The sequence below is a fragment of the Henckelia pumila genome, chromosome 3 (assembly GCF_033568475.1).
Source record: "Henckelia pumila isolate YLH828 chromosome 3, ASM3356847v2, whole genome shotgun sequence".
Lineage (NCBI taxonomy): Eukaryota > Viridiplantae > Streptophyta > Magnoliopsida > Lamiales > Gesneriaceae > Henckelia > Henckelia pumila.
The window spans coordinates 143,295,505-143,318,717 of record NC_133122.1 but is presented as its reverse complement, the minus strand read 5'-3'; the positions used below and the strand labels follow the sequence as shown (position 1 = coordinate 143,318,717).

General features: G+C 38.5%; 1 protein-coding gene across 3 annotated transcripts; it reads right to left on the bottom strand.

Moving 5' to 3' along the window:
• Nucleotides 1-13,418: 13,418 nt before the first annotated feature.
• LOC140892652 (uncharacterized) lies at nucleotides 13,419-16,923 on the bottom strand. Of its 3 annotated transcripts, XM_073301598.1 has the most exons (6): nucleotides 16,889-16,907; nucleotides 16,712-16,780; nucleotides 16,049-16,592; nucleotides 14,594-15,618; nucleotides 13,727-14,219; nucleotides 13,419-13,480 (listed from the first exon to the last, which is right to left on the bottom strand). In XM_073301598.1, exons 1-4 carry the CDS (start codon nucleotides 16,898-16,900, stop codon nucleotides 14,597-14,599), a joined length of 1,647 nt encoding a protein of 548 aa, XP_073157699.1. In that variant the 5' UTR covers nucleotides 16,901-16,907; the 3' UTR covers nucleotides 13,419-13,480; nucleotides 13,727-14,219; nucleotides 14,594-14,596. The 3 variants fall into 3 exon arrangements, with proteins under 3 accessions (XP_073157699.1, XP_073157700.1, XP_073157698.1); XM_073301599.1 differs by having other exon boundaries at nucleotides 13,727-15,618; nucleotides 16,049-16,589; nucleotides 16,889-16,923; XM_073301597.1 differs by having other exon boundaries at nucleotides 13,727-15,618.
• Between the last annotated feature and the right edge of the window lie 6,290 nt (nucleotides 16,924-23,213).

Here is a 23,213-nt window from a genome sequence, read left to right as displayed (position 1 = left end):
ATCGTAAGTTTTATTATGATCTAACATGTTTTGATTTTGATACGTTGTCAGAATCTGATTTCGATTGGATATGTTGTTATTGAGCTAACATAGATTGTTTATTCCAAGACGGATCGGAAAAAGAACGACTTTTTGATTTGTTATGATTTTTGGAAGAATTTTCAAAAGGGTCCAAATCTGAGATTTACGTTTTTTGCTTAAATGTGTTGGTATTTTGATGGGTTTATGATGTCAAGAGTTGAATTGGATAGATATATTGTTGTTTGTGGATTTTTGGTTTTTCGTTTATTAGCCGTTATGCCGCCTGTTTGAGAAATTCGGAATTTGGAAGTTTGATTGAGTTTTTGGAATTGAGTTGAATTGAATGATTGATATTGAATTCTTAAGCATCTCCGTATAGATTTGTTTAAAGGATGTTGAGCTCGGAGTTAGTAGAATTCGAATCGTCGACGACTTGACCGAGGATTGGTAATGATTCTACATCGAAGTTTTGTTTTGAGTTTAAAATGATTTTGATTGAGATCTTTTGATTTGATGTGAGGCCCGGTTACACTAATTATATTTAATTATCATACAATCAAGCAATTAATTGTTAAAACAGCGGAAAAACAATTTAAAATAAATTTTGGGCCAATAAAAATTTCGGCATGACCTCCCCGTAAGTAGGACATCCCAAAAATACTCAGACAGCAGTTTATATAAAATAACTAAAACTAGGACCTCAACAAACTTAAACATCACACAACCAAGTGCCGGCCAGACACGAAAACAAATTAAAACAGTTAACACAAACATGAGCCGACAAGGCTCGATAACAATTTAAAACATAGCCGGAACTATCAAATACAACACAATTACATCGGGGCATCTCCCCGGAGAATATAAAAATGACTCTAACATAATACATAATATAACTCCGATAATACATAATATAATTTGGAGGCCGGCGCGCGCGCGAGAAGACCTGCCGCGCGTGCGCCGTGTAATATGTTAGAAAAAAAATTTTTTTTTTTATTCTTTTGTTTAGACTTTGATTATTGTTTAACATGGTTTAATAATGATTAATGAGATTAATGAGAGATTAGAACTCGGGTCATCACAACAGGTGGTATCAGAGCAAGAAAATTCTGGACTTAGATAGACAATGAGTGGGGTAGATCGAGTCATCTGCTTTGCTTATTGATGATTTACGATATGATTTAATTACGTGATTGAATTACATGTTTTAATTGATAGCATGATTTACTTTCAAGTAATGTATTACAGTATTGTATTTATTTTATTTGAAAGTATGAGTACTATAATTAACGACACATGTTTACTGGAATATCTGGAATGATTAAAGGCATGTGATTTGTTAATTATGATATGCTACCTGATTATCGGATTTGATTGAAAGCATGTCTTGATGTGTACTTCGATTCTTTATTTACACCTGAATCAGAACCGAGTCTTGATCAGAGGTAAGATGATCAGAGAAGGACTGAGATAATTTGATAATTTGGTATCCTAACCATTTTGATAATCAGATATGTCTCGACGACCAGGAAGACCTCCTCTTCGACCACAGGTTCCTACTCTACCACAGGTTCCTATTCCTCTGCCAGAACAGACAGTTCATACTCCACCGACAGTTGTTACACCGATAGTGCCTTGAGCTACTGCAGTGCCGAGTAATGAACAGGGAAGTACGTCAAGAGATATGACTGATATGATAGCAACTCCTATGGAAACACTTCTGAAACGTTTCCAATCCTACAAGCCGCCTACTTTGAAAGGTACAGAAAATGCTGTTGAATGCGAGGGATGGCTTGATGATATGGAGATGCTATTTGATTCACTTAACTACGGGGATGAACGGAGAGTTAGATTGATTGGGCACCAGTTTCATGAAGTTGCGAAGAGCTGGTGGTTCACTACAAAAAGAGCTTTGGAGCGTAGAGGAACTGTACTGACTTGGAATGTTTTCAAAACTGAGTTCTACCAACGCTTCTTTCCTGTGTCTTACCGCAAGGATAAAGGGGCTGAGTTTGCAAATCTGAAACAGGGGAATTTGAATATCGAAGACTACGTTGCAAAATTCTCTACATTGCTACGTTTTGCTCCACATGTTGCTGACAGTGACGAGGCTATGGCTGATCAGTTTATCAATGGCCTGAGTCCGGATGTTTTTACACTGGTGAATACAAGGCGACCGAATACCTTTGCTGATGCCTTGAACAGTGCCAAGGGAGCGGAAGCTGGTTTGATACAGCAGCGAGGAGCTTTGTATACCGCACAACCTCCGAGACAGTCACAACCTGCAGCTCTAACTCCGCAACAGCAACCTTTTTGATTTGAAGGTGGTAGTAGCAGTGGAAAGAAAGGGTTCTTGCAAGCAAGAGGAAAACAGTTTAAGAAGTCTGGGAGCAGTTCTTCGAGTTCCAGTGGTACGAAGCAGAAGTCAGGAGTGTTCTGCAACAGTTGTGGTGGAAATCATCCAACCGATCAGTGCCGAGGTGTATCTGGGAGGTGCCATATATGCCAACAGACGGGTCATTTTGCAAGGGTGTGTCCTCAGAGAAATACTGGACAGGCAAGAGGTGCAGAGTCATCACGATCAGTGGCTCAACCTGGAAGACAGGCATCTTCTGTTCATTCTTTCCAGCCAGCACATCCACAGCAGCAGACTCGACCAGGTGGAAGTCAGGCAGGCAATCAGCCTCAGAGACAGCAGGCTCATGTCTTTGCTTTGACTGAGGAGCAGGCACAGGGAGCACCTGATGATGTGATTGCAGGTAACTGTTCTATTTCTGGTTATTCTGCTTATGTGTTGTTTGATACCGGTGCATCCCATACGTTTCTATCTGCCAAATTTGTTGCATTGCATTCTTTGCCTGTTGAGTCATTACCAGTTGTAGTATCTATTTCTTCTCCTTTGGGGAGGGGTCTTATCTCGATTCAGATAGTAAAGAATTGTGTACTACAGTATGAGGGTAATGAGATTGAGATCGATTGTTTTGTACTTGGTATGTCTGATTTTGATTGTATTATTGGGATTGATATGCTGAATAAGTACAGAGCTACCGTCGATTGCTTTCAGAAGGTAGTGAGATTCAGACCTGAGATGGCTGGAGAATGGAAGTTCTATGGTAAGGGTTCACGTGCTAAGATTCCTCTTATTTCTGTATTATCTATGACCCGACTTTTGCAGAAAGGAGCGGAGGGATTTCTTGTTTATGCAGTGGATTTGTTGAAACCTAGCCTGAACCTGGCTGACTTGCCAGTGGTTAGTGAATTTGCGGACGTCTTTCCGGATGAGATTCCAGGATTACCGCCGTATCGTGAGATTGACTTCAACATTGAACTGATGCCTGGAACTGCACCGATTTCGAAAGCACCATATCGAATGGCACCAGTGGAATTAAAAGAGTTGAAAGAACAGTTAGAAGATTTATTGGCCAAGGGATACATTCGACCCAGTGTTTCTCCTTGGGGTGCTCCAGTTCTGTTTGTCAGAAAGAAAGACGGTTCAATGAGATTGTGTATTGATTACCGGCAACTGAACAAGGCTACGGTAAAGAACAAATACCCTTTGCCTCGTATTGATGATTTGTTTGATCAGTTGCAGGGTTCTTCTGTGTATTCCAAGATCGATCTGAGATCTGGATACCATCAGCTGAGAGTTAGGGATTCTGATATTCCTAAGACTGCGTTCAGAACCAGGTATGGCCATTATGAGTTTATAGTTATGCCGTTTGGTTTGACGAATGCTCCATCTGTATTCATGGCTTTGATGAACCGTGTGTTTCAGAAGTATATCGATGATTTTGTGATTATCTTTATTGATGATATTCTGATCTATTCCAAGAATCTTATTGATCATGCTGAACATCTGAGAACAGTTTTGAAAACCTTACGAGCCGAGAAATTGTATGCTAAACTTTCGAAATGTGAGTTTTGGCTGAAACAGGTTGTCTTTCTTGGACATATTATATCTGGAAATGGTATTTCTGTGGATCCAAGTAAAGTCGAAGCAGTGATCAATTGGGTTAGACCGACATCTGTTCCTGAGATCCGGAGTTTTATGGGATTGGCTGGGTATTATCGTCGATTTATCAAAGATTTTTCCAGTATTGCGAAGCCAATTACTCAGTTAACTCAGAAAAATGCTCCTTTTATCTGGTCTGAAGCTTGTGAATCTAGTTTTCTTGAGTTGAAGACACGACTGACCAGTGCACCAGTCTTGACGATTCCTTCAGGTACTGGTGGTTTCACTGTTTACTGTGATGCATCTCATCGAGGATTAGGGTGTGTTTTGATGCAGCGAGGACATGTGATTGCTTATGCCTCAAGACAGTTGAAGCCTCACGAAACCAGATATCCGATTCATGATCTTGAATTGGCCGCCATTGTATTTGCTTTGAAGATTTGGCGACATTATCTATACGGGGAGCAGTTTGAGATTTATTCTGATCACAAGAGTCTGAAGTATCTATTTTCACAGTCAGAATTGAATATGAGACAGCGGAGGTGGCTTGATTTGCTTAAAGACTTTGATTGTGAGATTAAGTACTATCCAGGGAAATCGAATGCGGCAGCAGATGCACTCAGTCGAAAGGTATGTTCTTTGTCCTTATCGACGATTGGTGTATCGAATTTGATTGAAGACTGTTGTCTGTCTGGGTTAGTATTTGATACGAATTATCAACCTCTTCGACTCTATCAAATGCAAGCTGAACCAGCTTTATTGGTAAGAATTCGAGATGCTCAGAAACTTGATCAGAATATACAGAATTCGATTGAGAAAGTCAGATCAGGGCATGTATCTGAATACCGTGTTCGAGATGATCTTCTTTATGTTCACAATCGCCTTGTAGTGCCTGATATTTCTGATGTGCGACAACAACTACTGACAGAGGCGCATTGTAGTCGTTATAGTATTCATCCTGGAGGTAGGAAGATGTATAATGATCTGAAGACTCGATACTGGTGGAAGCCAATGAAGTCTGATATCACTGAGTTTGTGTCTCGATGTTTGAACTGCCAACAGGTGAAGGCTGAAAGGAAGAAACCGCCTGGTTTACTTAAGAGTTTATCCGTGCCAGAATGGAAATGAGATCATATTTCCATGAATTTCGTGACGAGATTACCTCGATCTTCTAGAGGTTATGATGCTATCTGGGTGATTATCGATAGATTGACGAAGTCTGCGTGTTTTATACCTTATCGTATGACGTACAGACATGATCAGATGGCAGAAATTTATGTCCGTGAAGTTGTCAGATTACATGGTGTGCCGAAGTCTATTGTATCAGATCGTGATCCTCGATTTACATCTCACTTCTGGCATAGCTTACAGAGTGCTTTGGGTACTCAGCTTCGTTTGAGCACAGCTTATCATCCACAAACAGACGGGCAGTCTGAGCGTACCATTCAGACATTGGAGGACATGTTGAGAGCTGTAGTGCTTGATTTTGGCACGAGTTGGCAAGATTCATTACCTCTTTGTGAATTCTCGTACAACAACAGCTATCAATCGAGTATTGGAATGGCTCCTTTTGAAGCTTTATACGGAAGAAAATGTCGATCTCCTTTGTACTGGGATGATATTTCAGAAGTACCTGACACTGGCCCTGATATGATACGTGATCTGACTGATCAAGTGAAGCTTATTCAGACAAGAATGAAGACAGCTCAAGATAGACAAGCGAAATATGCTAACATTCGACGTCGACCTTTGTCTTTTGATCAGGGGGATCGAGTATTCCTGAAGATTTCTCCTTTCAGAGGTACAGTCAGATTTGGCAAGCGAGGGAAGTTGTCTCCACGCTACATTGGTCCGTATGAAATTCTGGAGAAAATAGGCAATCTTGCCTATCGATTAGCTCTTCCTCCGGCGTTATCTGGAATACATGATGTCTTTCATGTATCAATGCTTCGAAAGTATCTTTCTGATGAATCTCATGTACTTCAATCTGATGAAGCTGAACTTGACGAGACTTTGAGTTATTTTGAAAAGCCGATTCAGATTCTTGATCGTAAAGAGAAGCAACTTCGTACGAAGACTATTCCGCTTGTGAAGGTTCAGTGGAGTCGTCATGGTATTACAGAAGCGACTTGGGAGACTGAATCAGATATGAGACAACGATTTCCAGAGTTATTTTCTTGATGTGAGTCTCCTTTAGTTTTCTGTTATCTGATATCTGTGATATGATTTGTTGATATTACTAAGATTTCGAGGACGAAATCGAGTCTTAGTGGGGGAGAATTGTAACGCCCGGAATTATTTAATTTTAATCCGAGAATAATTAATTTGGGAATATTTGGAGTTTTGATTTAAATTCTAATATTCTTAAATTGATTAGGATTGAATTTGAATGAATTGAGTAATTGAGGACTGAATTGCAATTTTTGAACTCTTGAGGGGCTAAAGTGCAAATTGTATTTAACTTATCAGAATTGAAGTTGTTACTCAGCATGTGCACGTGTCATTGGAAGCAATTTCATCAGATTCTTCAGCCAAGGAAAGAAGGAAAACCGAGAGCAAATGTCAAGAGAATTTCCAATTCATTTGTTTGTCTTCAAATCTTCATATCTTGGGCTACGATTATCCGATTTCGATTCCGAAAGATGTTTTGGAATCCTCTCGCCAAGACCTTCGATTTGATGTAAGTATCTTCTTTGTTCATCAAGGTTTGGGATTTCGAAAATGGCAGATATCAGATGTTGGTTTTGATTTGGTGTTGTTGAGCTTCTAGCTTTGTTAATCTTGAAGTTTGATTGAAGCTTGAGTTGTATATCTTGTTCTTATGCTTTCTTAGCTGTGATTCAATATATACACCTGCTGATATGTTGGTTTAGAGGTTGAATAAGTGATATGAATGTTTGAAATGATTTAGAGATTTGCGGGAATCGCCGAGTTATACCGAAATGCCGTCGAATTCTTGAATTGAAGTGATTTGATATTGTTTTTGGCTTTGGAAGTTGCTGAACTATTAGATAATGGTTCCTTGTTTGTTATGCTATTGTCTCAGTGCATAAACAGGGCAACTCAACTCAAGAACGTCGACTTCGAAACCGATAGAAGATTGAACAAGGTTGGTAGAGTTTTCTTTGGAATTCTTGTTGAAGTTTGGGGTTGATCTTGAGCAGATTTTGAGTTATGCTTGGTGTGTGATCTTGTACAGATTTTGACAAGTTTGAAGACCTTCTAGACATCACATTTGAAAGGTAAAAGTGGACTACAATTTGATTGGGATTACAACTCGAGATGGTTTGTATCGAGTTCCCTCAATTCACATACTTGTTTGTTTAAGTGCTCTTATGTGCTTTCTTTTGATTACTTGAATAAGTTCTTGATATAATGAATGCCCTGATTATGTTACATGTTGCATTCATCTTGATGACTTATTCCTTTGAGTTTGAAATGAACGGACACGTTCGAATAGACGATTTGAGGGATTGTATATGTATGGCCTGGGTGGTTGTTTGAGCCTAGCGTCTGAGCTACATATATAATGGCTTCAAAGTCTAGAGGAGCAAGATAGTAGCCCCACCTCGATAGGGTGTGTCGGTGGATTAGCTATGATATCTTCTTCTCGGGATCCCAATTGATGAATGATGAAAAGAACCTTGTTTTGAAAGCATGCATTGTATTTACTTCTATATCATGATTGTGATATTGATTATGCATGTTTAGTTGCTTTTACTGGGAAATCTATTTTTCACCGGAGTTATCCGGCTATTGTTTTGTTGTATGTGTCATTGCAATAGGAGGAAGTGGAACCGGGCAAAGGCGGACTTAAAGAACAAGGGATGAAATCGATATAGCGTGAGGATCCGAGTTAGGAGTTATGTGTGCTGTCATGAAGTTTAATGAGTCTTAATCATGATCATGTTTAAAGATACTTGTACAAGACTTGTAGATGATCTAGTTAAGGTCTTGTTGTTGTATTTAGAACTTGAGAAATGATGTAACTACTTGATTCCATCAGGATGTATCTTGATTTTGATATATGACAATGATCTTGCATGTTTATGATATTATGTTGATGTAGTAAAGCTTTGGATTGGTTTATTACTAGCATTGAAAGCATGTTGGAATGCATGGTAGTTGTTATGCTTGATTTCATCATGTCTAGACTTTGGTAGGAATTGATCTTGAACCAAATATGTGCATGATGGAGTATTTGACAGCAACAGGGAAATGTAATTTTTTTTTCTGCAGCATTGGCTGGCGCACGGGCGAGCCCCTGCTCGCGCGCGCGCAAGCCAAGTCGCGACCTTCGAATTTGGAGGCCGGCGCGCGTGCGAGAAGACCTGCCGCACGTGCGCCGTGTAATATGTTAGAAAAAAAAAAATTTATTCTTTTGTTTAGACTTTGATTATTGTCTAACATGGTTTAATAATGATTAATGAGATTAATGAGAGATTAGAACTCGGGTCATCACAGTTTTGTTATTATCAAAACAAGATAATTTATCGCATTAAAAACATTAATCTCGTCTATGAGATTTTTATGCGTTTAAGGCATAACAATCTTTTCCTTTTTTATAATCACAAATTTGGTTATATAGGAAATAAATATGCAATATTTTAAACAAATTAATATACGCATAAAAGTTCTCCTAATTTAAAAATAAGTTAATAACAATTTTAACAAATTGTTTATCACATAATCAAGTTTTATTCTCCCCTTTATATTTTATTAATTAATTCATTAAACATTTAACCAAATTAAATCTCCTCCTTTTTTTTATAATCAAAAAACTAATAAATAAACAACACAATGTAATAAAAATTTTATTAATAAAGAAATTTCAAATACAATTTAATTACAACAAAGATATAAAACTAAGAAGCGTCATCCGAAGGGTCTTGATAATAGAATTCTTCCAGCAAAATGAGTTTATCGTTGACAGCATCAAAAGAGTTTCGCATCTCTGAAGACAAGTTTGCTGTAGATGTCTGAATAGACTGAATGGCGGAGAATTTGTGATCCAAATTGAGTTCTAGCCGCTGAAGATATTCAAAAAGACGATCGAAAGATGGATCTGGTGTAGGCGGAGGATGAGGCATCATAGGTGGAGAAAAAGGTAAATCACCAAAATCACCCAAAGGTGAAGAAGATAGAGTAAAAGTAGAAGATGAAGGAATATCCGGGTCAGTATAACCACTAGGAAATCCTTGCTCTTGAACAGACGGAGGAAGAGATGAAAAAAAGAATATGAAAATGAGTAACAGGATGAAAACGAGCAAAAACATGACTAGGATCATGCACCCATCAAGAGAACACAGGATTCCATGACAACTCCATTTTAAGAATGGAGGTATGATCAAGAGTATATGTCTTGGTGATAGGTGTTCTGTCCAAGTCATCAAAAACTATTTCAAAATAAGTCAAAATTCGGTTAATAAATCGAGCAAAAGAAAGGCAAACTTTCTTTGAATTCTTGTGATTTAGTGCATAACAAAGATGAGAAAACGAGATAGGTTAAAAGATCTCTGAGAGACAATATGAAAAAGAAAATAAAGGTCCAAAAATTTTCACTTGGAGTGGTATCCAGCGCTAGGGACGATAGAGGAAGTGATAAGTTTTTTAACAATTTGAAAATCTGGACAGAGCAATTTGAGAGTTGATCGATCATCACCACCATGGGCTGGTCGACCAAGAATAACAGAAAGAGCTTCTGCTCGACTAAAATCAGGAATGTCTTCAGGCCATTTCAGTAGAAGAACTGACTGGGTCCATCTCTAGGAAGAGAGAACGAAGCAGAGAGATCGGCTGAAGAAAAACAAATATACCTATTTGAACAATTGTAACAGCATAAATATCATCGCTGCCCAATTCAAGTTCAAAATTGGCGTAAAACTCATGGATAAGAGAGGTATAAATAAAATCAGGATCAGAAGGCTGGAAAAACGCTCCCCAATGTTGGAAATCAATAAAATCCAACACACGAAGATGGGATTGCGCTAAATATGTGCGATCAATAATACGACCGGGAGAATTTGCCTATCATGGTAGTCGGCGGGTATAGGTCGAGATATAGGTAGGTTAGGATTATGGATATGGGTTTGGGTATGAGCACGAGTACGTCGCCTCGGATTGACATAATCGCCTTCACGTCTAGGAGGCATTTGGGAGGAAATTTTCGATCTAAAGGGAGAAAGAAGGAGAAATTTTGGTGTGAAAATTTTGAAGGGATCGGCCTCTATATATAGGCATCAGCCCGAACGGACGCAACGTTCTGTATAGGCAAGAAAAATCGCGGGAATTTTGAACTGAAATTTTAAATAAGGCGGGATTGAGTGAGAACGTACGCAACGTTCACCGAACGTTTGCAATGATCCAGTTTAGGCGGGTAAAAGTTCGCGGTAAATTTTGATGAAAATTTTTTAAATTAGGCGGGGAAAGTTTCGAATGGAAGCAACGTTCTATGAACATATGCAACGTTCTCGCAGAGAACGGACGATCCGTTCTAGGAACGGAAGCAACGTTCTGACACATGTGCGAAAAATTAGGATTTTTCCCCTTAGTTTTATGTATAGTAAGACTCTTAACAAGTAATACGCATAAAATGTGAGCTTTATAAATTTGAATAAATACAATTAATTTGCATTATCCAAAATTAAATTGCTCAAATTTAATATTAAGATCCTCCTAAATTTGACATTAAATTTAATTTATGTCTAAATGTGATTACAACTCGATCATGTCAAGTTCACCATGCAAACGAATAAAAGTATTTTCATCTAGTGGTTTTGTAAAAATATCAGCAATTTTATTTTTCGTGTCAACATATTGAAGTTCAACTTCATTTCGTTCGATGTGATCAAGAATAAAATGATGACGAATGTCAATATGTTTGGTGCGCGAATGTTTAATAGGATTCTTTGTAAGACATATGACGCTAGTGTTATCACAAAAAATAGATATTTTTGAAAAAGAAACGCCATAGTCGAGCAATTAATGCTTCATCCAAAGAATTTGCGTACAGCAACTACCGGCAGCCATATATTCGGCTTTGGTCATTGATAACACAACACAATTTTGATTTTTTGAAAACCAAGAAACCAAACAGTTTTCTAAAAAAAAACAGGTTCCACTAGTGCTCTTTTTATCCACCTTATATCCACCAAAGTCGACATCAAAGTAAGATTTTAAATCAAAGAAAGAATTTTTGAAATACCACAAGCCGAGATTTTGAGTGTTTGAAAGACATTTAAAAATGCGTTTTAAGGCAAACAAATGTGATTCCTTTGGACATGATTGAAATCGTGCACACAAGCAAAAACTAAACATAATGTCAGGTCTACTAGCATTAACATAAAGTAAGGAGCCAATCATACTACGAAAGGAAGATTGATCTACAGATTTACCATTTTCATCCTTGTCGAGTCTGATTGATGTGCTCATTGGTGTAGATGATGGTTTTGAGTTCTCAATCCCAAACTTCTTTAGAATCTCCTTAATGTATTTGTCTTGGTTTACAAAGAAACCATCCTTGCATTGTTTGATTTGCAGTCCGAGGAAATAGTTAAGTTTTCCCATCATGCTCATCTCAAAGTGATCCTGCATAAGCTTGGAGAATTCTTGGCAAAGAGTTTCGTTAGTAGTATTTCTTAGGGATAAGAAAATGGCAAGCAAAACTGGCCAAATCAGAGGTTAGAGCGCATAGTCCAACAACTTAGGGGTTTCAATGCCAATTTGCAACTCAGCAACCAAAGACTATATGAACAAGAGGAACACTTGAAAATATATGTTGAACGATTGGCTTACTACTTACATGAGGAGGATAAGAAACACCAGGAGACCAAAGCTAAGCAGGAAGCTTTAAAAGCAGAAACAGAGCAGCTAGATGAGAAATGGTTGATCACTAGACCTCCATCTAACAGTTGGCGTGCTGAATGAGCAAAAGGGTTACTTGAGGAACACGCTGAGCATTTACATGAAATGGTTGATCACTTGCAATCATTAGTTCCAGTGATGGAAGAAGAGGATCCCGAGGAAGATCCTGAAGAAGTAGAGGCTGAGGAAGACCTGATGGACCTAGGATATATTAGGCGAAGTCATAGACTATACTGGATTAGTAGTAGTCTTTTAATAAGGAATTTATTTTTCCATTTGCATTTTGAAATTCATATGTAATTGCACTTTTGTTTGAAATCAATAAAAAAATTTTGGTTATCCATTGGTTTCATATTTGAATTGTGATCAATTACTTGATATTTTGTCTCCAAAATTTTCTGTATCAAACCATACCTTAGCAAACTTGTCCTTTTGTAGGAAATAGCAGACTTACCACCAAGAAATAACTGCAACCTTCGTTACAACTGCAACAATAACAACGGAAATGATCCACCGCTGCCACCACTTGGTAGACTCAAGAATGAGAAAATCATGTCCATTGCGACTGTCGTAGCTACTACGTTGCACGGGTTAATAAATCCTAATGCCAACTAGCCACCGCCACCGCCACCTCCACCTCCACCTTCGGCACAACACAATGAGACGAAGCAACATTATGAGTCCCTCCGCAGGGCGAGAGTTCCAAATTTCGATGGGAGTTATGATGCTAAAGTTGGGCAGAACTGGATGAAGAAGATATAGAATCATCTCCGACTGCTTCAAGTTCCACAAGAATTCAAGGTGGAAGTTATTACACCTTTCTTGGTGGATAAAGCAGCCAAGTGGTGGGAAGGAGTCTCACCAACCATGTTGTCGTGGCCTACTTAAAACTATTTTGGAATCCTCTGTAGTAAGAGTCCGCTTAATGACAACGGTTTTTAACTGTTGTCTTTTCAGCTACGACAATAATTTTACAACGTTTTTTAATCGTTGTCTATTAGTGCGATAAGCAACAGATTCACAGAGTTTTTAAACCGTTGTCTTCGGGAGTGATAGACAACAGTTTCGCAACATTTAAAACCATTGTTGTTTATAGTGATAGACAACACTATGACAACAAATTAAAATCGTTTTCTTTGAGCAAGATATAAAATTGTTTGACAACAAAAAATAAACATTGTCTTTTTAATTAAAATTACAACAATTTTACAATAGTTAAAAACCATTGTGTTTGACCGTTTTAATATCATTTTAAAAGTGTTGTCTTATTTAGTTAATCAATTTATAATACTGATGTCTATTATATTTGCAATATGCATTAATTAATTAAAAATAAAAATAAATGAGCTAACAACACCTCGAACTATATATATATCAATAAACCCTTGGAAACCATCAATTCAAACATCATGAAAATACAATTTATTAAGAACACATGAAATTAAACTCCAATATAAATGTGTATTATAGCTAGACTTCTCACAATATAATCTACCAACAAAAACATAAAGTATGTAGTCACGATCCACAAACTTCCGGTACATGTTTACAAAACTCAAAAGTACCCCTACAAATGTGACCTGCGCACATGAATTCCAAAACATGTTGGTAGCTTGTTTGCTCTAATTTCTCTGCCGTTGCGATTTCCTGTGAAAACAAACACCAGTAATAATTTTTGAAGTGATGTTAGTTTGCTTACCAAACATAAGTTACAGCACTGTCCATTCTGGAACAGCCCCGAAAAATAATACGCATCTTGCATGTGATAATCAAACAATTAAAGTAATAACACCAAAAAAGATATGTCTAATTATTACCTATCAAAAAAGAACTCATATTCATGTTAAATAAACGTTTCATAAAGATAAAGCATGATTTAGCCCAATTTCATACATTAATCATGTCGTCGTCGTCGCAGCAAACTTCACCTACGATGACACGAACAGTGTCGGAGGAGATCATGAAAAAGTTGGAAGATCTTGATGAATTCTTTGAGTTCAAGTCGCCCGCCGTATGAAAATATCCACTAGAAGTTGTCTACGATGATCACTCGGAGCCGACCAACGAGACGACATCTCCACGCGCGTCTTATGATAATGAGGGAGGAGGTGATGAAAATCTTGGGTGAAATTGCATAAAGTCTTGATTCGAAGATCTCATATCTTGATGATCAAGAACGTGCTATACTTCCTTCGCCACGTGTCGCCACCCCACCGCTCGAGGAAGAATACGAGAAGAAGACATCACCGCATGATCAAGAAACAACATGCATTGAAGGAGGAGTTTTTGACATTTCGGAATGTCTTGAATCCAATATCACTTGTTCGGTTGTCCAAAACAAGTCGACATCGCAGCTTGGCATCGAACAGCACACGGTAGACTACGTCTGAGGGGTTCCCCAAGATTATTTAGAGTTCACTACTATCGTAGAAGTAGATATGTACAATCGTTTTAATATTTGCAATGTGTTGCTCTGTTTCTAGGATTAAACTAACGTCTTTGTACTTAAGAAACTCGACAAGAATTGTTCAGTTTCAATGTGACCACTGAAATCGGAACATAATTTTAGATTATTAATTTTTTTTGTCGATGCAATTCATAATTATAATCTTTCTATATATTTTCTTAGTATAATTTATTGCATAATTTAATGGTATTGTTACATAGATCCTGAATTAAACCATCAAGATTTATTCAAACAGATAAGTAGTACTTAGTAACAATGTGACATATATATATATAGATGCAATTCATACGTACTTGTTAGGCATCACATACAACAATGGAGGAAAGGAGACCATCGGCTCCATTAATAGTCGCACCCTTGCTTTTAACATGCAACAAATACTTCAATGCTGTTTCTGTCACAACTTCGCCAGGGGTGAGAACCAGAATCCCTGGTGGATAAGGGCAAATAAGCTCTCCGCATATTTCTCCAACACTGTCCTCTATCCCCACTTTTTTTTTACGCGCGAAAAACGCCTCTCTAGGACTCAAAATGACGTTAAACTCACCGAATGGTGCCAGAATTAATCTTGCATCAGTAGCGACCGTCCTTTTCGAGTGTAATAAGAAAGTTGCTGACAGAAACTTCAATCCCGAAACAAGCCTCAAGATATGCTCTCTCGTGGTTCCAAGGTTAAATATTAACGTGAAAGATGATGTCCCAACAAGTTCGTGAAATAGCTTGAAATCCCTGCACAAGATTTTGTTAGCTTCACAACCAGAAAGACCAAGATTCCACACACCGATGGTGACGCGTAAAGGGTCCATAGCAGGAAAATTTGGGAATTTTGTTAGGTCCAAGATTGAGATTCCTTGAATTTCATTTATCATACTCTTTGCTTCGAAAGCCAAGTCGATTGCTTCGCTGAAAGCTGTTGCACGGTTTTCGCTTAGATGGGCTCTAGCAGCATCAAGTGAGGCTAACAACAAAACGCTTGGGCTAGTGCTTTGAAGTATTTGAAGGCACCTGCGAACTCTGCTCCGGTCTATGAGACGACTACGCGAAGCATGGAGCATAGATGATTGTGTAAGAGAGCATAGGACCTTATGAGTCGATTGCACCACTAGGTCGGCTCCTTGAGAAAGAGCCGGGCTAGGAAGCCGATGATTGAAGGTGAAATGAGCTCCATGTGCCTCGTCAACGATTATAGGGATGTCACGAGAGTGACAAATATTTGTGATGGCGCCGATGTCGCTGCAAATACCATGATAACTTGGTGAAACCACTAAAACAGCCGCTGGTTTCCGCTTCTCCATCTCCAGTTCCTTGATTGCATTCTCTACCTATATCATATAAAAAACTTTTTATAAGTAATTGTTTTGATTAATATAAAAAATGAAAAAAATCATAAGACCACATGACTTATAGTTTTATGTTTGATTGCATTCTCTACCTATATATATCACATAAAAATGTTTTAATTAATATACTGTATAACGTGATGTGACAAACATAAAAAAAAAAAAAAAATTAAAAACCATCGTTTGGTATCAAAAGTCAAATTAGAAAAAATATTTTTTTTTTAAAAAAAGTGTTTTTTTAGTTAATAAGTTGTTTGAATGGCAAAATAAGTGCTTTAAAAAAACATTTTTTAAAGTGAAAATTAGAGTTTTTTCAAAAACAAAAAATTATAAATTAAAAAACATTTTTTTCTTAAAAAAAAATCTACCAAATCCAAAGGGCTACTAGATTCATACGGACGCGTGGACTTGCCTGTAAAGGAGTGATGCCACCTGTAATATCCCATTCAGGGTCATACTGAGGGATAATGTACTTAGGCACCGCGCCGGATAACACCATGCCGGATACCGCCGAGAAATGGGCATTTCGAGGAAGAACGAGGATGTCTCCCGGCATACAAGTAGCCATAATGGCAGCCTGAACCCCGCATGTGGTGCCCCCGACAAGAAACCACGTCTCCGATGCTCCGAAAAGCTCGGCAGCCATTTCTTGTGCTTCCAAAAGTGGCCCTTCTGGAACAAAAATATTGTCAACCTCTTGTAAGTCATGTACAAACGGCAACTCACCGATCAGCTGGGTCAACGACGACGGCGCCGCTCTCCCTCTGTTGTGTCCGGGGAATTCGAAGCTGGCATCATTTTCTTCTGCCAAAGCTTTCAGTGCACGGACCAGAGGAGGGAGCGTCGCAGTGTCTTCGCCGGTACTATTATTTGTAATTCCGACCCCTAAATTTTCGTTCATCACGTTGGATTTAAGATTCTTCCTCAAGTACCCATTAATATTCCCTCTCTGCTGCAGATTCAATATTGGCATATAATATCCAAGAAAAAATGAATTATTACCAATACCTGATGCATGTATATATATTAAATAAATTTTTAAGATTAAAAAAAGAAGATCATATCACCCACCTGGGAAACACCAGCTCTTGGTGGTTTCGTATTCCAGTTGCTGCCATAACTCAGGCTCCAGCTTAAGCTCTGCCCAAAAATATTGCAAGAAAACAAGTAGAATTAATTAGCGTAATTAACATGCATCAAATGAATCATACGGAGTGTGTTTCTTTGTGTGTGATGTATATCACTCACCACAGGTCTCATCTCTTTGATATTCGATTCCTTTAATTTACCACTGGCCTATATATATATATAGATATATATACTCTCTTTCTTCGTTTATATTTGAATGAGATTTTATTATCATTGGTAAACTTCAACATTTTCAACCAAACTATTTTTATTATCTCAACTTTCAATATTTTCAAACGATTTCCAAATTGCATAATCGGTTTTTAATTAGAGAAGGGGATTATTAGCTATAAATCTAGAATCACAGGGGGTTATTAGCTTAAAAATTTTTCATAGAGGGTTATCAGCAAACCCGGGATTTCACAAGGGTGATATATGAAATTTTCCCATTAGAGAATTATGTTGAGTGTCTTCCGCTTTGTTTTATAACCAAATTCGATATAATCTCTAGGTGCTCGATTCATTTTCGAACATCTCAAGAACGAACTATTGTAGCTCAAAAAGTGTGCATTCATCCTCTTTTACACACGTTTTCAATCCTATCAGGTTTGTTAGTTGAAAAGAAAAAGAAAAATACTATTAAACGAGGAAATTATTGTTAGATCAATTATATTTTATGGGCTTATATGTGAATAATTATGTATTGTGGGCTGTCAATTAAGTTAAGTCCAAAAATAAAGTGATCAATTAAAGTTTTAAGTTATTGGATTTTAATGTATCTAATACGATGTGGGCCTTTGATGTGTAGAGACTAAAAATATAATTTCTGTTTTTGTGATGAGTTGAAACAGAAATAATAGAGATAATTAACAGAATTATCTATATAACGTGGTTATGGTCCTCAGATTGCGCGTATCACGTTCCACTATCTCTAATCCCCATTATTAGAATAGAACCAGAGAAAAAACAAAGGGCTCTCAGGAAGAACGCGTATATCTGGAAGATCAACCAGTCGTTCTCTACAAGATTTCTACAGAAGACCATGGCTTCAGGTATGCTTCCGCTTTAAGTTTTTCAGATTAATCTTAATGATTTGCATGACGATTCTGGTTATAATTTTATGGATTTTATATTTCCAACAAATAGTATCAGAGTCACTCATGTTTAAATCATTAAGATGTATTTATATTCGATTTGGTTTAATCGAAAACAGAATATGATTATTTTGAATGAAATTCGAATTTTTCAGTCCAGAATATTTTTTTTATTATTTTATTTTCGGATTTATTTAAAAAAAACTGGAAAAGTTCGAATTTCCCGATTAGGGTTCAGGGGCCGCCGGAATTGATGTAAATCGGCTCGCTTTCAGGCCGTTTCCGGCGGCGGAGAATGAGGCATTTTTTTGCCCATGAACAGACGCCCAAAATAGCACCATTTATTTGCCAGTTTCCGTCGCATAATCACCGGATTTCGAAGCCAAAGCTTCGACAGTCAAAGTCGCGAGCTTCGAATACTTCGGGGCGAAATTTCCGGCCGATAAAGCAACGATCGGGATAGGTGATGGCACGCTGGTGGTCGCCTCCACGTGTTCTGTCTCTGTACAGTCGGAATTGGTTGGATTACGGGCGGCGGCGGCGGCAATGGTTGAGGAAGGAGATGGGTTAGGGTTTTCTTTTTTTTTTTTTTTGGTAATTTTCGAAAATTCGAAAAAATTTTAAAAAAAAAAAATTTAAATACTGTAATTTCAGATTTGAGAAAATTTTCTGACCCATCAAATATTTTTGGATAAAGTTTAATTTAGTTATAAATCCAATATTTTATTTTTGGGTTTAAGGTTTAAATATTCAATTTATTCAAATAATGATAAGATTTATTTTATATATTTTAAAATGAATTAATTGAAACATGATGTCGCCAAAGTGACCTCTCTTGTGGATTTTAATTTATTTTGAATTATAAAAGATTTTTTGCGTATGTAATCTTTATAAATATTATTCGGCCCAAAGGAAGTTTAATATTTAATATTATTGCATATGCATGTGTGGTGGTAAACATGTGACAGTTATTCGGTTTTATGTAAATAATAAATCGGCCCAAAGGAAGATTTTTATTTGACATAATATTTATTGTCAGTGTTTGACTACTATGTCAGGATATCACTTACAAGTTAATATTTTGTCCAAAGATAAAATATTAATGGAGTTATCAGTATTCTGTAATGGAGTTTACATTATTTGAATTTATTGATTATTTTATATGGATATTTGTTGAGCATGTAATATTTTTTATTTTTTGTTCTCTGGCTTCAGATTTAATTCCTGCGAATATCAGTTCCAACATCAATTCAATTCCTATGTTAAATGGCTCAAACTTCAAATCATGGCAAGAGAATTTGCTTATAGTTCTCGGAGTCATGGATCTAGATCTTGCGATAAGGGTAGACCGTCCTCCTGCTCTTACTGATAAGAGTACCTCTGATGATAAGAGGGAGTTTGAAAAGTGGGAGAGGTCGAATCGCATGTGTCTAATGATTATGAAGAAAGCTATTCCGGAAACATTCAGGGGCACGATGTCTAGCGACATCACTACAACAAAAGATTTTCTTACAGATATTGAAAGAGGTTTGTCAAGAATGAAAAGGCTGAAATTGGTACACTCTTGGCAAATCTCATTTCAATGAGGTATAAGGGTAAAGGCAATATCCGGGAGTACATTATGAAAATGTCTCATCTTGCTTCAAAATTGAAAGCACTTAAGCTTGAACTCTCTGAGGACTTGCAAGTGCATTTGGTTTTGTTATCTCTTCCTCAACAGTTTAACCAGTTTAAGGTGAGCTATAACTCTCAGAAAGAAACTTGGTCTCTGAATGAGCTCATCTCACACTGTGTTCAGGAAGAGGAAAGTGTTGGGATCGGTTCAGAGGGTAGAGGGGGGGGGGGTGAATACACTCTGAAACTTTTCTTCTTCTTCTTTAAAATGATCAAGTGAGGTTTAGTTCACTTAATCTGTTTTCTCAACTTCTAAAACGTTTTGAACAACTTAAATAGTGCGGAACTAGTTCAGAGGTTTTAGTGATGCAAAGTTTATAAAGCAATGTATGAGCAGGATGTAAGATAAATGGCAGTAAAGGCTAAAGCACGATTTTATGGAAGTTCGAAGGCTTAATCCTTCTACGTCTCCCCTTCTTCCACTTAGGAAAGAATTCACTAGAAGACTTTGGTTATTACAACGTCTTGTAATACACTCACTTCAGACTTAGGACTTATCCAATGCCTAATCCGAAACTCCTAGATTTACACAGATAAGATTCTCAGTTCTTATCAGACTGGTGGAAGCTTTCAGAGCAGCTTCAAGTCTCTTCAACACTGAGTATAGTTGAGTTGAGCTTCTCAGACTGCAGAGCGGTCGAGAGGCTTGGAAACCCTAGGATGATCCTTGATGATCAGATACGTGAACTATAAGCGAGGGTTTATTTGAGCAGCAGATGAATGATCTTGTGAGTGTGCTCAAGTATATCAGATGAGGACTTCTGATATTACTCAAGTGATTGAAATGTCTCTCTTCGTTGTCTCGTATCACTTGTTGTTGTTCCTTTTTTGTTGTTATGTCACTTCTTGAGCAATCCTCCCTTTAAATAGGTCAATCATCAACGTCTTTATTTTGAACGTTCTGATGCTGCATTGAATGCACATTTAATGCTCATAAATGCATTGATGATTCTGCATGAGGATCGTACACTGCAGACAACTTCCAGGGTCCAAAACTGGAATAAACGGTCGAGTGCTTTATCTGCAGTCATTCTGTGTTTTTGCCATTTTGATACAACCTGTTGTCTTGATTTGCAGGAGTCAACAAATCTTCTGATACGCCGGTTCTGCTTTTAATAAAGGATCCTGCAAAGAACATCTTGTCACAGATACTTGTCTCGAGATATCTTGATAGGCAGTTGGCATTCTACCGGTAGGGATATTTGTCCTCTGCTGGTTTGAATAACCAGTCGATAGGCTTGAGACTTCAACCGGTCGAGAGACATAGGCGGTTGACAAGCTTCCGGTAGATGGATTTATCCTTGTGTCTTCAGCCGATCCAGAGCAAGGGCGATTGACAAGCTTCCGGTAGAAGTTGTAGTAGATTCCTGAAATACAATGGTTGGCAGCACATTCCTATACAATGAGTTGTTGTTTGTTATCACCAAAATATCGGATTCAACAATTTCCCCCTTTTTGGTGATGACAAAACTTAAGTGCCCCAAGAACAATATGAAAGCAGTACAATGAACTTCATTGAGAGAATGAATTTCATTAAGTACAATAAACATTTTTATTACACCTACAGAAGAAAGTCAAAATGAGATTTAGCTGAGATAAGTGAAGATTGTTCATCTTTTGAACCAACTGGCTCCTCCCGACCTATCGCCTGACCTGTCGCCTTCTCTTCTTCTTCTGTCGGCTTCTTCCTTTCTTCTGGACTCTTCTTCTCGTCTTCTTGCCTCTGCTGCTCTACTGCTCTACGTTGCTCTTCTTCCCCCTTTTTGGCATCACCTTGGTTGAGTCGAACGATGATCTCAGTGAGTTGAGTGCCAAGGCAGGATTGCATATTGTCAATCTTTGCATCGAGTTGAGCAAGTAGAGTAGCTTGCATAGTGTCCATCCGATCATTCAACTGCTTGTGAAGGCGATTTTCGGATCGGACAACTTGTTCAGAGACGGTAGAGAGCGTGTTGATTTGAGTGCGATGATGATTAGTGATCTCTGTGGTCATACGAGCAAGGTCTCGAGACACGGTCTCGAAATGCCGAATCATCGTCTGGCGTGAATTATCAACGGAGAAGGAGGAGTTAGTGATATCTTGAGAGAAGGACCTAACCGTTTGCGTGAGCTCATGTAGCCTATTAATCAAGGTATGATCTAGAGCTGCGGCCATGGCGTCAATCAAAGACTCATCAGTCTGAAGCATTTGCCCTTGTTGGTCATTTCTTGGTGAAACCGGGCTAGACTCACGATGATGTGGTGATGGTGATCTGGCTGGAGAGCTAGATGATGGACCCTCCAATAATGGTACAGTTGGAGATGTAATAGTCTCGACTGCAGCCAATATGGTTGGTGGAGTATCAGGATCAGCACTTGGTTCATCCATAATGAGATCTTCCATAAACTTTTCAGTGGATGGAGACGGTTGATGTGCTTGATCAGCATCAGTCACTTGCTGTACTGGAGATGCAGGTGATACAATAGTGCTTGGTGTCTCCATTGGGGGCACTATTGCTGCACTACTGCAAGGAGCCTCTGTCACAGAGGTGACAGGTATCTCTTGTGCAACAACTTCTGAAACATCTTGTGGATGACTTGGAGAGGTGAGAGCGGTCGTCACTGGAAAGGAGTGAGCAATCACAACTACTTCCGGTTGAGTGACTGCTTGGACTGCGGTGGAGGAGGGGTCGACCGATGAAGAGGCTGCCACACTCGATTTTAGAGCAGATGATTGAAAGAGGTCGGCAGTGATGAGATCGGTCAGAATCCCATCTGAAGAAGAAAAAGCATAGACGTCTTCCTCACCCTGATCTTGAGTGAGAAAGGTCTTCATCATCACTTGTCCTTCCAGCACATAAGCTTGTAAACAGGCTGCTGAAGCTGGTGTGTTGTCAATGTTGAGAGCTTGATAGTGCTGAAGCAGTTGAGTGATTTGACGTAGACTATCCTGTAGTCCAGTCAAAATCACAAAGTCATCGGCAGCGGTAGAACTCTTAGATTTGAAATTCTTGACACGCTCATTAATTAACAGAGATAGCAGGCTTCCTCGAAGCTTCAAGTCTATGAGCTGTCTTCTTCCCAAAGCCTCCACGATGTCTTTAGTATCAGCAAATAGAAGCATCTTTTGCTCAATAAGGTTTAGAGATTTCCATTTAGGAAATATTTGAGCCAGAGTCAGGAGTGTGCGGGAGTGATGCCATCTGTCAAAGCGTTGTAGGTGACGCTTGACAGTGCGGAGGACGTGTGAGATGATCAGATTGAGCTCCATCGTAGCTGCTGGTTGAGCCTTGGGTGTGTAGATCATCACACCTTTCCCTTTGTCTTTGGGATCAGCTAGAGTGACCTTAGGAGCTGATAAGGCACCTTCCCGGATTGTCACACCCTTTGTAGGATGAGGAGCAGTAGAAGCAGCAGCGGTAGTGGTCTCGACCGTTGGCAGGGTAGGAGCAAGGCCAGACAGAGACTTTAGCTTCTTGTGCTGCCTCTTCTTCTCGCCTGCAGGCGTAGATGACACAGCTGCTTTGGATAGAGAAGGAGATGATTTGCTGAAAGCTTGAATCAGTGGAACATTCTCACGTGATTCGTCTTCAGAGTCAGATTCGATGATCAGTTGGCGCTTGGCAGACTTTTTGGTGTCGACTGGTTTGGCCACGACCGGAACCGTTGAAAGCGGTTGTGGGATAGCAATAACCTTT

Bases quoted from the DNA above. Each gene is read 5' to 3' on its own strand.
- LOC140892652 (XM_073301597.1), bottom strand. The intron at 16,593-16,711 runs GTGGGTGATATG...TTGAATCTGCAG, and splicing joins CAAGAGCTGGTGTTTCCCAG to CAGAGAGGGAATATTAATGG. The intron at 15,619-16,048 runs GTCCACGCGTCC...TGATATAGGTAG, and splicing joins CATCACTCCTTTACAGGCAA to AGAATGCAATCAAGGAACTG.